Source organism: Pygocentrus nattereri, chromosome 27, assembly GCF_015220715.1.
Source record: "Pygocentrus nattereri isolate fPygNat1 chromosome 27, fPygNat1.pri, whole genome shotgun sequence".
In the NCBI taxonomy this organism is placed as follows: domain Eukaryota; kingdom Metazoa; phylum Chordata; class Actinopteri; order Characiformes; family Serrasalmidae; genus Pygocentrus; species Pygocentrus nattereri.
In genome coordinates this window covers 13,869,222-13,883,386 of record NC_051237.1, presented here as the reverse complement: position 1 = coordinate 13,883,386, position 14,165 = coordinate 13,869,222, and the positions used below count along the sequence as shown (strand labels likewise).

General features: G+C 43.2%; 1 protein-coding gene across 2 annotated transcripts in view; it reads left to right on the top strand.

The window, feature by feature from the left end:
• smurf1 (SMAD specific E3 ubiquitin protein ligase 1) overlaps nt 1-14,165 on the top strand; it is a 30,636-nt gene continuing 16,471 nt past the window's right edge. For both annotated transcript variants that reach the window (XM_017703178.2, XM_017703177.2), the window contains exon 1: nt 1-268. In XM_017703178.2, coding sequence (XP_017558667.1) covers nt 214-268 — 55 coding nt within the window. In that variant the 5' untranslated portion in view covers nt 1-213. The remainder of the gene's footprint in view (nt 269-14,165) is intronic.

Here is a 14,165-nt window from a genome sequence, read left to right as displayed (position 1 = left end):
GGACGCCGTCGAGCTCGAAAATGTTAGCGTATGTAGTTAAACCTGGAGCCGACGGAGGGATCAGCTAGACGGAAATAATATACATTTTCCGTTTAGAAACGCCCCTGTAAACCTAACGTTACTGGAGTGCGGGTTTTAAACGCCGAGCCTGGCTTTGGGTTAGCGCCTGGGGACTCTCCTGAGAGAAAGTTGGTTCGATATTTGTGAGGAGTGATGTCGAATCCCGGGACTCGGAGGAACGGGTCAAGCATTAAAATCAGACTGACAGGTAAAAACTCGCGCTAGCACGCCCTGGAATAGAGCGAGTAACAGTGGGTCTGTGATGGCCCCTTCTTTGGTACTTGTCAGTTTATGCAGGGGGGTTTAATTTTACTGGATGTATTACTGAGTAAGGTTTCTCGGCTCTTAATATGTGGAGCTCCAACATGCTCAGCTAGCGGCTAATGCGGGCTAGCAGGCAGGCTGGGTCCGGCGGAGACAGTTATCCGCTAACGTTAGTGTTAGCTTAGCCACGGAGGAGTAGTCGGTAAACTAACACTCGGTCGGGAAGTAACGTTACAAAAGGCGCTTTTACGTGGCAGCTGTGTAGTTTGCGGGAATATGTGAAGCGTCTGGTTGGCTGTGTTAATCACTGTGGTGTGATAGTTTGTGAAATTGCCAGCATGTCTTGGAAAATGGTGTTTTAGCTCTTTAGCTAAGCTGGCTAGCAGAGTGAGCCCTTTGGCTTGACTATTAAACGTTATAAATGGTAAAAAAACTCGTGTGTGTGTTTTATGGTGCTTTTTGGCAATTTACTTGATTACTATGCTGGATGTATATTAACTTGTCATTGCACTCACCAGAGGTTGCTTAGCCAGGGTTAGCTGGTTAGGCACTGTAGTGATGTCATTGTAAGACTGGACGTAAAATTATATTATCATGACCTTTTTTTTTTGTTAAAGTTGCTGAAAGTAAAAGTTGTCGGAGCTTGGCGCAACAACGCGCAATAACATCCATCCAAACTTTGTGTTCTCAAGTGATCGGTCTAGTGGAACAGCCCTCGCGGTTTAATGGAGATCATTAATCCAGTGTAACGCACGGTAAGGACATGACGGGGTTATTGCCGGATTAAGATCAGTGGAAGCTGCTGCTTCTGTTCTCTAGATTAGTTATAACAGTTTACTCCAGGCCGTATGAGCGTCTTATTGTCTTAGGGTTCATCTTTTTTTTTTTTTTTTTTTTCCACAGAGTCTTCTTTTTATATGTCTTTTTTATTATTCCAGTTAAGAGTATCAGGAAAAAAGACAAGACACCGAAGGACCAGAGTCTTTGTGATCCTAGGAGTTAACAACAAAGATGTAGTTTGGTTAGACATTTTAAACTTTTCTTGTTTTGAGTTTTAAGGCTTTATTCGCCAAACAGCTTTTTTGGAGTGCTGACAGTGTCAGTGTCTGTTTTATTTTTAAACAATGTTATTTATTTGTTAATTATTAGCTTTGAAGAACAAATGGTGTGCTTGAATTTCAATGAACACATGAGCCTTGTTTTGAAGCAGAATTATTTTGTTGCCCAACATGAAGACCATTGTATTCACAGTGCTTGCGGAGTACAAAAGTGCTTTGTTTCATCGCTAACAGTAGCGGCCTGCATGCAGGTTTGAAGGAGATGGTGGCATCTTGGACGTCTTAGGTGTTCTGTTGTGTTAGAGTCTGACTTTGTGTTTGAAAGGTGTGGTTCAACAAAAAAATCTGATTTACCCAAATTTACCTCCAGTGTAGTCAGCTGGTAAAGATGTGTATAAACTTTGGTATCCAAAGTTTGCTTTCTTTTTGAGCTTTGAACTAAAAGCCACGAGGCTTATGTAGCTGAAATTAACGGAGGTTGTGTCTTTTTTGGTTGATCGACTTCTTTGGAGGCTCTGAGTTTCATAGCTCCATTGCAGAACTTGATCAATTCGGTGTCGAGGAACAACTATGTAAATTAGATTTTCATCCCCTTTTTATTTCTTTCTTTAAACCCATTGCAGTTTTGTGAAAGAGTGTGTTCCTCTGTGTCAGTGTTCTCATCTTAAGGGCGAACGTTTAGTCAGTGTGTCTTAACAGGCCAATACCAGGTAGTTGTTTGTCCAAATTATGGCTTTACGCTGCCCCACATGTTGACATTTAACACCTTTTGTGTTCTAACTTCAGCTCACCTAACTTCAGCCTGGGAAACTGTGAATGTATTGTTCTGCTTTTCTTCATCAATGAGGGGTCATAGAAGAGGGGGGGGGGTAGACCACTGTAGATTGTGGAGCACAATGCTGTGCCCAAGACACATTCCTTCACAAAAGGGGAGATGGTTGGAAGATTGAATTATAGTGTTTTCTGAATTCCTGTGCCTCATAGACACAGAGTGTCTGTTTTGGTACTGTATGGGATTTCAGTTTTACAGTTGCTGACTACGATGGGAAAATGTAGTGCCTTCAAATGCAGCAGTATTTTGGATAGGTGTGTGAAGAAAAGACATTTCCCCTGCTTTTGGAATCCTGACTGAATTGGCTGAATTGCCTGAATTCCTTGGACTGTAGAGTGGATTTTATAGTTCTGTTTCCCTGCTGTGTTTATGTCAGCCTGGTTTTTCCAGCAACAGGAAGTGTCAGATTATTATTTTGCTTTTATATGTATAGTTTTACTGCCAGTCACACTGCGAACATAAATTGTTTGTGAAAGGCTTACTGAAATTAAGAAGAAACATGTTCAAGTCTGTAAACCTCGTTCACGAAAGAACACCTGAGTTGATTTGAGTGGGCTTGGTGGCCACAGCCTTTTCTGCGAAAACATGTGGCCCAAAGCCTGAGGCAGCTGTGAGTAATTTCATTACAACTAAAAAGGAAATCCTGAAAAAAAATCCCTTGTTCTGTTGAGTTTCCCTCCTTTTGTGAAACTTATTTAATTCCTGAAACAAACAGCCATGACAGCATTTTGGTGATCTGAGAGGTCAGTATTTTGAAGTGTTTTTTTCTTTATTGTTGATATTTCTTTTTGAAGGCATTTGGTTTTTCATGTTTTCTGCTGCACCCTGGAGTGGGTTTCAGCCCTGGGGATTGGGGATTAATGGGGCGGTTTCACAGTTATTGTTGTGTTAATGTACAAGATGGCCTGGATGCAGCTATGTGAGAATGTAAAGCCATGGTTACCAAAACATTCTTAAATTCCTAAAAATTCTCTCTCTCTCTCTCTCTCTCTCTCTCTCTCTCTCTCTCTCTCTCTCTCTCTCCACCTCAGACACACACAGAACAAGGAAGTACAGTAAGCTCTTAATCACTCAAACTCGAGAGGGATAAAGCATTGTGGCTTGCTTGTCACTGCTAAACAGCTGTGTTTATCTTAATGTGCTAGCCAGATGCGGGCATCTATGACCTAGACCTTTAAAGCCACCACAACAGTTATGAGCCGTTTTTCAGCCCTCTGATTAATGACACATGGGTGTTCACAAACAGTATGTTTCCTCAAGTTATATCGGGCATATAAAATCACTTTAAACGTATATATTTTCTGGATAACTGCTATCAAGTTATTTATGTTAGTCAGTTGGCACAAAACGTGGCATCAAAGGCTGGTTCTTTTTTCTGTATAAAGACAGTTAATCAAACTAAGACACTCTTAAATTGAAACTAATGCTGACGTATCATACTTGTTTGTTGTGGCCTACTAAATATAGTCTTATGTTTGATGAGAAGGGGAAGAAAGGCTGACTAATCATGTGGCATCCACATATTATGTCTGTCTGTGTGTATGTTAATAATTATCAAGCTCTGTAGACTCACTTTCTTTTTAAAATGTAAATGGGATTGGACTGTTGTTTGGAATGTTTGCAGGACACTCAGAGTGCCAGGATGTGTTGAATCTGACCTGTGCCTTCAGTTTTTTGGGTAGTTGTTTTCAGTTGTTTTGCAAGAGGTATTTGCCCGCGTTGAGTTCATCATCTTAACATTAACCACCTGTCTTGAGCGCAGTCCTGATTGATGAGTGTAATCAATTGTCAGTACCCAATTTTTTTGTCCATTTGCCCTCTTTGAGTATCTCCTCTTATCTCTAGAAGGTCTTGCTCATCTTCAGTTTGTTTTATAGGATTGAACCTGTTTTAAAATCTCCTTCAGTGCTGTCTGAGGTGTCTCAAAACAGATTTCTACGCCTAAGCAGTCTGACTCACCCTTTGTTGGAACGGTAAACATTTTGGCCACAAATGTTCGTAAATAATTTCCCAGCTTGACCTTTTAATTGGTCTGCTTGAAGTCATGGGCTGTTTTTATGGTAGATGCTACGGATAATTTATAAAAACCTTTGGATTTTCACATGTCCCACCAGGGATGATTAGGGTAGTAATGGAAAAATAGCCCTTCGGAGCTGTTTCCACACCACATTGCCAGGTGGGTTGGTTCAGTTTTGGAACTTGTTGCTGAATGCTGTTTTTGTTTTGGCTGATTAGGCTAAAACTTTACTGACCATCTGCAAAAGTTTGTGTCTTTGTTTGTTGTCTGTAATACAATGTTAAAGGCATAGGTTGTCGTGATCCTGTTATTGCATGTGCGAATTTGCATTTGTAATCCAGGCTCAGATTAAGCTCAGTATGAAAAGCTGTGAAATGGCAAAAGCAAGGCATGTGCCAGGTTCCAGGAAGGAACAAAGCAACTAGGTAAGTGGTTGTAAGAAATGGGCTTACTGTGCCTGTGAGGATGTTTTAGCACGGAAGGGTGGAGGGCAGGGGAATCCTGCTTATTCAGTAAGGAGCAAACCACGAGTCTACTCTAAACCCCGTCAGTGCTCCAACATCACATGTGGCCTGGTTGCCCCCCCCACTCCCGCTCTCTGTTGCTCATTCAGTCGCCCCATCCCACACACGGATAGGTCAGGTCCTAGGGAGTGCGTTCATGTTCATGACTGTGTAGGCATTTGGAGCATGCGGCCCCTCTGACATTCCTCTGTGTGATGTTTAGTCCAGCTGGGGGTGGGTCGTGGGGTTGCTGCAGTCCTCAGTGACTGTCTGCTGCACCATGCTCTGTAAACTGACACTATTGATCAGACCTAGGCCGTTACCCAGCCTGTGTAAATAGATGCTTCTTTGGATTTGGACAACAGGAGGTACAGGAGGCGATGGGACCGGCGGTATGGATAGTAAATGTATCGACTAAGAAATGTAGTGAAAAGTGGCTGGTCGTCTGCTCAGCACTATGTGGATGATCAGTCCTATCCTTTAAAGGATGCTATGCATTTTAAGACTGTACCCAACTGTGCCCATCCACAAGACAATATTAAACTAGTGATATGCTTTTTTCTGTAGGTACCTTGTTTAAAATAAACAATCTACAAACTAGTTTGATAATTTAAGAGGTCAAAGATAAACTGGGAAGTTAAAAAAAAAAAAAAAAACAACAACAACTTTGTGGCAGGACATTCAGTTTTGTACATATTACAGCCATATATATATATTTTACACACACACACACACACACACACACTGCTCAAAAAAATAAAGGGAACACTCAAATAACATCCTAGATCTGAATCAATGAAATATTCTCATTGAATACTTTGTTCTGTACAAAGTTGAATGTGCTGACAACAAAATCACACAAAAATCATCAATGGAAATCAAATTTATTAACCAATGGAGGCCTGGATTTGGAGTCACACACAAAATTAAAGTGGAAAAACACACGACAGGCTGATCCAGCTTTGATGTAATGTCCTTAAAACAAGTCAAAATGAGGCTCAGTATTGTGTGTGGCCTCCACGTGCCTGTATGACCTCCCTACAACGCCTGGGCATGCTCCTGATGAGGTGGCGGATGGTCTCCTGAGGGATCTCCTCCCAGACCTGGACTAAAGCATCCGCCAACTCCTGGACAGTCTGTGGTGCAACATGGCGTTGGTGGATGGAGTGAGACATGATGTCCCAGATGTGCTCAATCAGATTCAGGGCTGGGGAACGGGCGGGCCAGTCCATAGCTTCAATGCCTTCATCTTGCAGGAACTGCTGACACACTCCAGCCACATGAGGTCTAGCATTGTCCTGCATCAGGAGGAACCCAGGGCCAACCGCACCAGCATATGGTCTCCCAAGGGGTCTGAGGATCTCATCTCGGTACCTAATGGCAGTCAGGCTACCTCTGGCGAGCACATGGAGGGCTGTGCGGCCCTCCAAAGAAATGCCACCCCACACCATTACTGACCCACTGCCAAACTGGTCATGCTGAAGGATGTTGCAGGCAGCAGATTGCTCTCCACGGCGTCTCCAGACTCTGTCACGTGCCCAGTGTGAACCTGCTTTCATCTGTGAAGAGCACAGTGCGCCAGTGGCGAATTTGCCAATCCTGGTGTTCTCTGGCAAATGCCAAGCTTCCTGCACGGTGTTGGGCTGTGAGCACAACCCCCATCTGTGGACGTCAGGCCCTCATACCATCCTCATGGAGTCGCTTTCTAACCGTTTGTGCAGACACATGCACATTTGTGGCCTGCTGGAGGTCATTTTGCAGGGCTCTGGCAGTGCTCCTCCTGTTCCTCATTGCACAAAGGCGGAGGTAGCGGTCCTGCTGGGTTGTTGCCCTCCTACGGCCTCCTCCACGTCTCCTGGTGTACTGGCCTGTCTCCTGGTAGCGCCTCCAGCCTCTGGACACTACGCTGACAGACACAGCAAACCTTCTTGCCACAGCTCGCGTTGATGTGCCATCCTGGATGAGCTGCACTACCTGAGCCACTTGTGTGGGTTGTAGAGGCCGTCTCATGCTACCACGAGTGTGAAAGCACCACCAACATTCAAAAGAGACCAAAACATCAGCCAGAAAGCAGAAAGGTACTGAGAAGTGGTCTGTGGTCCCCACCTGCAGAACCACTCCTTTATTGAGTGTGTCTTGCTAATTGCCAATAATTTCCACTTGTTGTCTGTTCCATTTGCACAACAGCTGTGAAATTGATTGTCAATCAGTGTTGCTTCCTAAGTGGACAGTTTGATTTCACGGAAGTTTCATTTACTTGGCCTTATATTGTGTTGTTTAAGTGTTCCCTTTATTTTTTTGAGCAGTATGTGTGTGTGTGTGTGTGTGTATATATATGTGTGTATATATATATATATATATATATATATATGTGTGTGTGTGTGTGTGTGTGTGTGTGTGTGTGTGTGTGTATGTATATATATATATATATATATATATATATATATATATATATATATATATATATATATATATATATATATATATATATATATATATATATATATATATATAAATAAAAATAAACAAACTGGCACCAACAACCATGTCACGTTCAAAGCCACTTAAATCACCTTTCTTCCCCATTCTACATGCCTTAATGCATTGAGTTGTGGCCATGTGGCCATTTTTAATTATTTAAAAAAAAAATTACATTTAATTTTTTTCACCAGTGACAACTCATGAGTAAAAAGTGGCATGAGTGTATTTTGTTCATGTTTCTGGTAGTGTGCTGCTAGCTATGCACTCATTTTGTTTAGAAATGTGTCTGTGGTAAATAATGTCAAAATCGCATTTCACTGCAGACATTAGAACTCTTTAACTTTTGAAAGTGTCTCAGTTTTCAGGTCGTGGATAATACCTGTTTGTCATCTCTACAGCAGTGGGATAAGTGGAATGCAATAAAAAAAGAAACAAAAGATGTGAATTTTATTGTGCTCTTACCTGATCTGTTGAAATGCCTCATTTCCATCCAGTCTTGATGCTTTGGATTGGTTTGGGACGTCCCTATACATCACCATCATCATCATCATCATCATTCAAGTTGTTATAGAGTTAGTTACTGCTGAATGTAATTGTTTTTTAGAACTGAGTACTCAAGTTCAAATGAATGTGATGGTTGTAATATAAACACACCATGGATAGAAGTAATTATCACGCAATGTTCTTTTAATAGTAAGAGTGCTCAAAGTATATTAGTGTTTTAGTGCAGCTCTGGTGCTGTTGTGGATAAGCATATTGTACTTTTGTCAGGGTTTGGAGTGCCACTCTTCAGTATATTAATGTCTCTTTGGTGCACTATTGAGAGCAGGGCTGAGAACAGCATACAGAAGCAGCTGAAAGCAGTCCATCTCACTGTCTGCATTACAGTTCTCAACCAGCATAAGCTGATGTCTGGATCTGAGTATTATTACCATGTACTGGCTGAAATCACCTCACTTTGGAATCATAACATCTTTATTGTGCTGCAATTCTGCAGCCATGTCAAATAAACCACGCCAGATGTGTTTCTTTGACTCTGTCTAGTTCTGTCCCCTGCAGACTTGTGTGTAGTGTTCTATTTGTGTTATAGGCAGCAACCAATTGAGAAAAGTGCAGTCAGCTGGTTCGACCACTGCTGTGTTGACTGTTATAAAGCATTCTGAAAGATACCCGTGTTGATCTACATGGTAATCTGCAGATACTGCTGTGTTGTGCTGGCTGCAGACAGGATGAAGTGCTCATGTGGAGACTTCAGCCTCTCTCAGCAGCCTGACTGGCTCCCACCCCGCACACCTCATCTGGATTTAGGTTACTGCCCAGCACCCAGAGGTCAGCTGCCCTCCTCCCCGGACCATCCCCTCCCTCATTAGGACACACACAGCGCATTAGGCTGCATTCCTCCCCCGCTGTTGTAAACAAGAAAAGCTGTGTGCTGGGATTTTGCACTCACTCAGATTTCCTGACTTACTTTTGTTTCAATTCAGCGTTTCATACTCGCAAACGGGACAGAAAACTAGGCCAGTTTGATCCCTTGCCTTCACGCTCTCTGTCAGTACGGTCTTATCTCCTGTCATCACTGCCCAGAGCAGATCTTCATCTGGGTCGTGTGCTTTGAGTAGTCTTCACTGTAATAAGTGGCTTTCCCATATTGTCATGAACACAAGCAGCTGAAGGGAACAACAGATATGGCAGATTTTCAGCTTGTGTTAATTCCTACAAGTTTTCTTGTTTGTTGTTCTGGAACTAATTAGCTTACTTAAAGCGCCCAATCTGAGACAGCCCTACTAAAGGCCACTTTAGGGAATGTTCTTTGGACACGTAATGATGATCAGTTAACTGCGTCTTGTATCTGAACATCAGTGAACACAAGTCAGCCAGACAGTTACAAGAACAAACAGGCATGTGTGTGTGTGTTCATCCGCTGGTTGCTGTAACACCGCGGCTTATGCATGTGGAGCTCAGTCCTATGATTAATGTGCAGCGCACTGGACTCAGAATATCCTTCTCTACTGACACTGTCTGACTAAACACATTGCAATGGCATGTGCTCACAGCCTGCTGTGGTAGTTCTTTTGCATTGTGCAGTTTTCCACTTCCGTCTGTTCACCCTCAAGGTGTGTCTCAGGTTTCCCTTGTCTTTTGTGGTTTACTACTAGAGCCAAGGCTGGGTGACTCAATGCTGGGGAAGTCTGCCTGGCCGCAGCTCTTCCGGGGGAAGCTCGCAGTGCACTTGCAGTGGGTTGGCTGACCCACTCAGTTTCTCAGCCCGAGGAAATGTCACGTCCAGTCATGCACGCACGGACTTGCGGCGCTCTTAAATAGCTTCCCGACTGACAACGCTCATTTGCGCGCTGCTGGATGGGAATGTATTTTTAAAAAGCCTGCAGCGCCTGTGCTGCTTTGGCGACCTTACAAAATGGCTCCCTTTAGTGTAATCTGCATGGCTCCACTCAAAGGATTTTTGAGAGAGAGAGAGAGAGAGAGAGAGAGAGAGGTGGAGGAAAAAATGAGGGAGGAGGGCATAAGATAACTCTGCAAAAAGCTCATGGATATTTAATTGGTGCTGGGGGCCTAGTGGCTTGTGTTTCAGCCCCTGCGTTTGACAGGGCTTAAAACGACTGTGTGGGATCCGGCCTGTCTCATATCCGCACAGCCTTCCTGTTGCTGTAACTCGAACCTGGGCTGTATTTGAGGGACTGGGGTACATTTGAGTAAGAGAGCGTCTCTGGCTCTGACCGAGATAGCAAAGGAGCAGCGTGGATGAGGCCCAGTTGAGCAGGCAGCTCTCCCCAGCCTCTGGCCATTGCTCTGTTTGGCCTTGTCGTTCATGTACAGCAGTAGTTGACTGATAAGGTTGCAGAAACCAGCACTAGAGGGATAGAGAGTCTGCCTCTGCCCAGCCAGTAGACCTGCATTATCTCTCATCCCTCTGCACAGATAAAACAGCTGTGCCTTGGAGTCTAGCTGCTGCTATGCTTGTATTGGTAAATCAGAGCGGTTAAGGGCTTTGACTTGTCCCTGTGTGGAAATTCCTTTTTTCCTTACAACCATAAAGTCTTTTAACCCACCGTTCATACTTGCCATATAAAATGCTTACCTTGAAATGTAAATGTAAATCTCCAGTGGATATCCTAGATTTTTTTTTCATTTGTATTTTTGATGAGTATCAATTTAACTTTGTTTGTGCCCTCTGATTAGTGAAGTACAGGGGAATTCAATAAGGTTCTTCTGTCTGTAAAATAATTTATTTCACTTGTAAATCATTACAGAGCAATTCAGTAAATTGTGTAGGGTTTAAATGAGCATAAAATCTTTCATGTAATTTTATAAGTGCTCAATATGAGCTCCTCCAGCTGTACGGACATCAACACGATTCATCCTGTACCTGTTTGAGCGTGCCTAGTGTCACTGTACTCACAGCCCTTTCAATGCGATTTTGGAGATCTAGTGTTGTTGGGAGTGGTGGCACATGTGGTGGCATGATATCTGGCAATGCGCTGTTGGAGGTTCAGTGCCATACAGACAGTCAGAAACTCTGAATTCCCCTCTTTCAATTGGTATGTAATTGGTTCCTAGGCTCCTCATGGTTGTAAAAATATGGCACTCTGAAATCAGATTAATCATTTTGAATCACCCTGTATTTAAGGTATGATCACCCTGCTAGATCACAGCTAGGCACACATTCCTACCATGCACAGTATCTTTCAAAGTATCTTTTAAGAAGGAAGGCTCATTAATGAAACCTAACTGTTGTTGCAGTGGGCCACATGCCAACAGATACTGTTGCCCATGTTATTTACCAGGGATCTAAGCTGTCACCTAATAAACTAAGCCTGTTCTGTTTCCCTAGGGCAGTGGTCACCAACCCTCCTGTTGGAAATCTACTTTCCTGCAGTTTAGTTCCAACCTGCATCAAACATGCTCCCCCTCCCTTTCCCGAACACTAATGAATCTGATATAGCCCAACAAGGGCTTTTGAAGAAGTTAATTAGTGAGCAGGTGTGGCAGAATGTGGCTGGAAGGAGACTTTACAGGATGATTGATCTCCAGGACCAGGGTTGGTGACTGCTGCCCTAGGTAAAATTGAGTTGTTTGACAAAGTTGGGGAACATGACCCTAAACTGGGATGGAAATCTTTTCCAAACCTCCCCAATGTCTGCCCAGACACCACATAGTGACTTGCAATAAAGCTCAGCAAGCTAAATTTAGAGTAGGAGGCTGTAAGTTACAGTGAGGTGGTCAATGGGTATGAGAGCTCATGAGTGGCCACACTTACAGCTGTGGCTGAGCTGCTGTTTCTGAGCCCTGGTTTCTACAGGCTAATCCTGCGTAATGAAATGGTTAAGTCTGATTTCCCATGCCTGATAACGCCATAGCAGACTGTTTGGCCTCCTCACAAAAAGGCTTAATGAAAGCAGATGGGGAAGAATGTTTGGACAGCCCTGCAGGCCTCTGGACACATGATGGCCAAATAATACTCTGCTTTTCTCACATGTGCATGCGCCGTGTGTGTGTGTGTGTGTGTGTGTGTTTGCGTGCGTGCATGCATTTGGCCGGCACTAACTCGGAACATGTTGTCCATGTTTGCTTTGCCATTTGCTCACCAAGAAGACAGGAGTAAAGCAACAAGAAGAGCTCTGTTTAAGGTCCCAGCTGCAGACTGTTCCGCCTGCCCTAAAAAGTCGCTTGGAGGAATGTTGCCAGATGTTGGAGGGGTACTGGACAATATCTTGTGCGTCCCTGTTTGTAGACTTGATCTTTCCTTCTTTTTTTTTTCCTCTCTTTTCCTTGAACTAGAGCTGTGTATCATTTGAAATGTTCAAACTGGTATCAGTGTTACCTTGAATAAGAATAAGTAAATGAATTTGATGAGGTAAAATAATTTTTTAGACTATTTTGCATGAGCTGTAATTTTTGAAAGCCTATAATCTTGAGGATGTTACTTTTAGTAAAGATATGGTCCAGTATAGACCAATGAACACTTCATTATTACCAGTGGATGCCACACAGCATAAGAAAATTAACATTTCTTCTAGATTCTAGAAAAAAAAATAAAATTCCTTCTAGATTTCTTCTAGATTCATATTCTCAAAGTGCATAATGCAACAAAGCACAATAAAATGTATATAATACGCTCTTTAGTTGGGTTGTAAAATTAGATCTCGTCATCAGCCCAGAATTCTTGTTTTATATTAGTCGGTGCTGATGCCCGCACACGCATATTTATAAAATGTAAAATCTGGGATTAGATTTACCTGGATTAGCATATTTACCAGGCTTGTGAGTTTCCAGTTGAGGTGTGGTAGTGTGGTTTTGGAAAGTACAGCCAGATTCTGTTGTTGATTTTGTAGCAAAGATGTTATAGAAGTTTGTAATGCTTGACAAGTCGTCTGTTATAAGAGAAGAGAGCTGGTTACACCACGAGCAGAAACAGCTCCTCCTCATTGCACAAGCAGAAAAATCACATTTTTGTTCACTATCGAGTCAAATCCTACTACTTCTGAGGTTTTCGTCAGAATTCGTCAGTGACTTCAAATATCTTTTTGAAACAGTAATTTGACCTTCAGTTTCAGGTTTACAGGTCTCTCCTCATTCAAATAGATAAGAGTCTGGCTTGCCTGGCATTTTGCCCTTGCAAAGATGGCTGCCGAATAAACAGACTTTCCAATAAGGACTGTTTTTACTGATGCCACATTATTGCTCTTCTCTTTCCTTGTTCTGCATGTCTGGAGGAACTCATCAGAGGCGATATTAATGTAACAGGGTTTGTTGAAATATTTTTGTGTGAAGCCAAAGGTTTAATCAGCTATAAGGAACCATAACTTGATTTCCTGCCAAATCGGCAACATTTATGATGGTATTTTATGTTTCCGCAGCTCCAAATATGGGCAACAACTGGTGATAATTCAGAAGTCTGTGTTATTACCAATTATCTACATTTGCTGCCTTTTGGGCAGTCCCAGCTTGTGCTGGACTGAGGCAGCTGAGCTGGACTGAGCTTCTGATGCAAGTTGTAGGAGCTGCCTCTTATAGAATATATGAGATGGGCTGGTTTTCTGACTGAGTGTGAGAGACAAATGGGAAGAATGTGAAAAATGCACTCTTTCCAGCATTATTTTTATTGATGTCTTGATTCTGACCTTTGGCATCTGTCTTACTGGCATCAACTCTAGAGATCTGACAGTCATGACTGTCTGATAAAACCTCCCTCTTGTTGCAAAGTTTCTGCTGCCTTTGTTTCCATGGCTACAGATGTGGTAAGCGGAGTATGAGAGGCAGGGGTGACTCTTCTGCTTGAGTCTTTGAAATAGCAGGTATGTGTCTTATTTATTTACCCCCCCCCCCCCCCCCTTCATTTCTCCCTGGCTGCTTAACAGGAGGGCAGAGACAGAGCTTAATCATACGAGTGGACTTTGATCTCACACTCATTACTTATGCAGTGTGGCTCTTCCAGTTAATCCAGTGGTTGCCTCAGTAACCGTTATTGGGTGTTGATGGACTGCCTAGTGGCCACAAGATGGAATGTGGGATCCTCTCTCTCACTGTCATGCATCTATTCGCTCGCTCGCTCTCTCTCTCTCTCTCGCTCGCTCTCTCTCGCTCGCTCTCTCTCTCACTCGCTCTCTCTTACTTGTCTTTTCTCTCTCCTGCTTTCTCTTCCCCTGTTGCTGCCCCCAACCCCCGCATGCTGTGATGAAGCTCAGGTCTAATGAGGTGTTCCCTACAGTGAGGGCTGTAAAAGGTGGGGGAGGTGAAGGTGTGTGGTGTCAAGCTTGCTGCATCTCCTTGTGTTTTAGTTACTCTCTCCCATCCCTCCCTCCATTTCCACAGTAAAACTACTGTGGCATTTTAGCATCCAAACCCCCCCCCCCCCCCCAACCTCCCACACCCCCCTGAAGCGTTCATTGTCGGGTCATAAATTGGACTCAAGGCCAAGGCTATGCATGGAC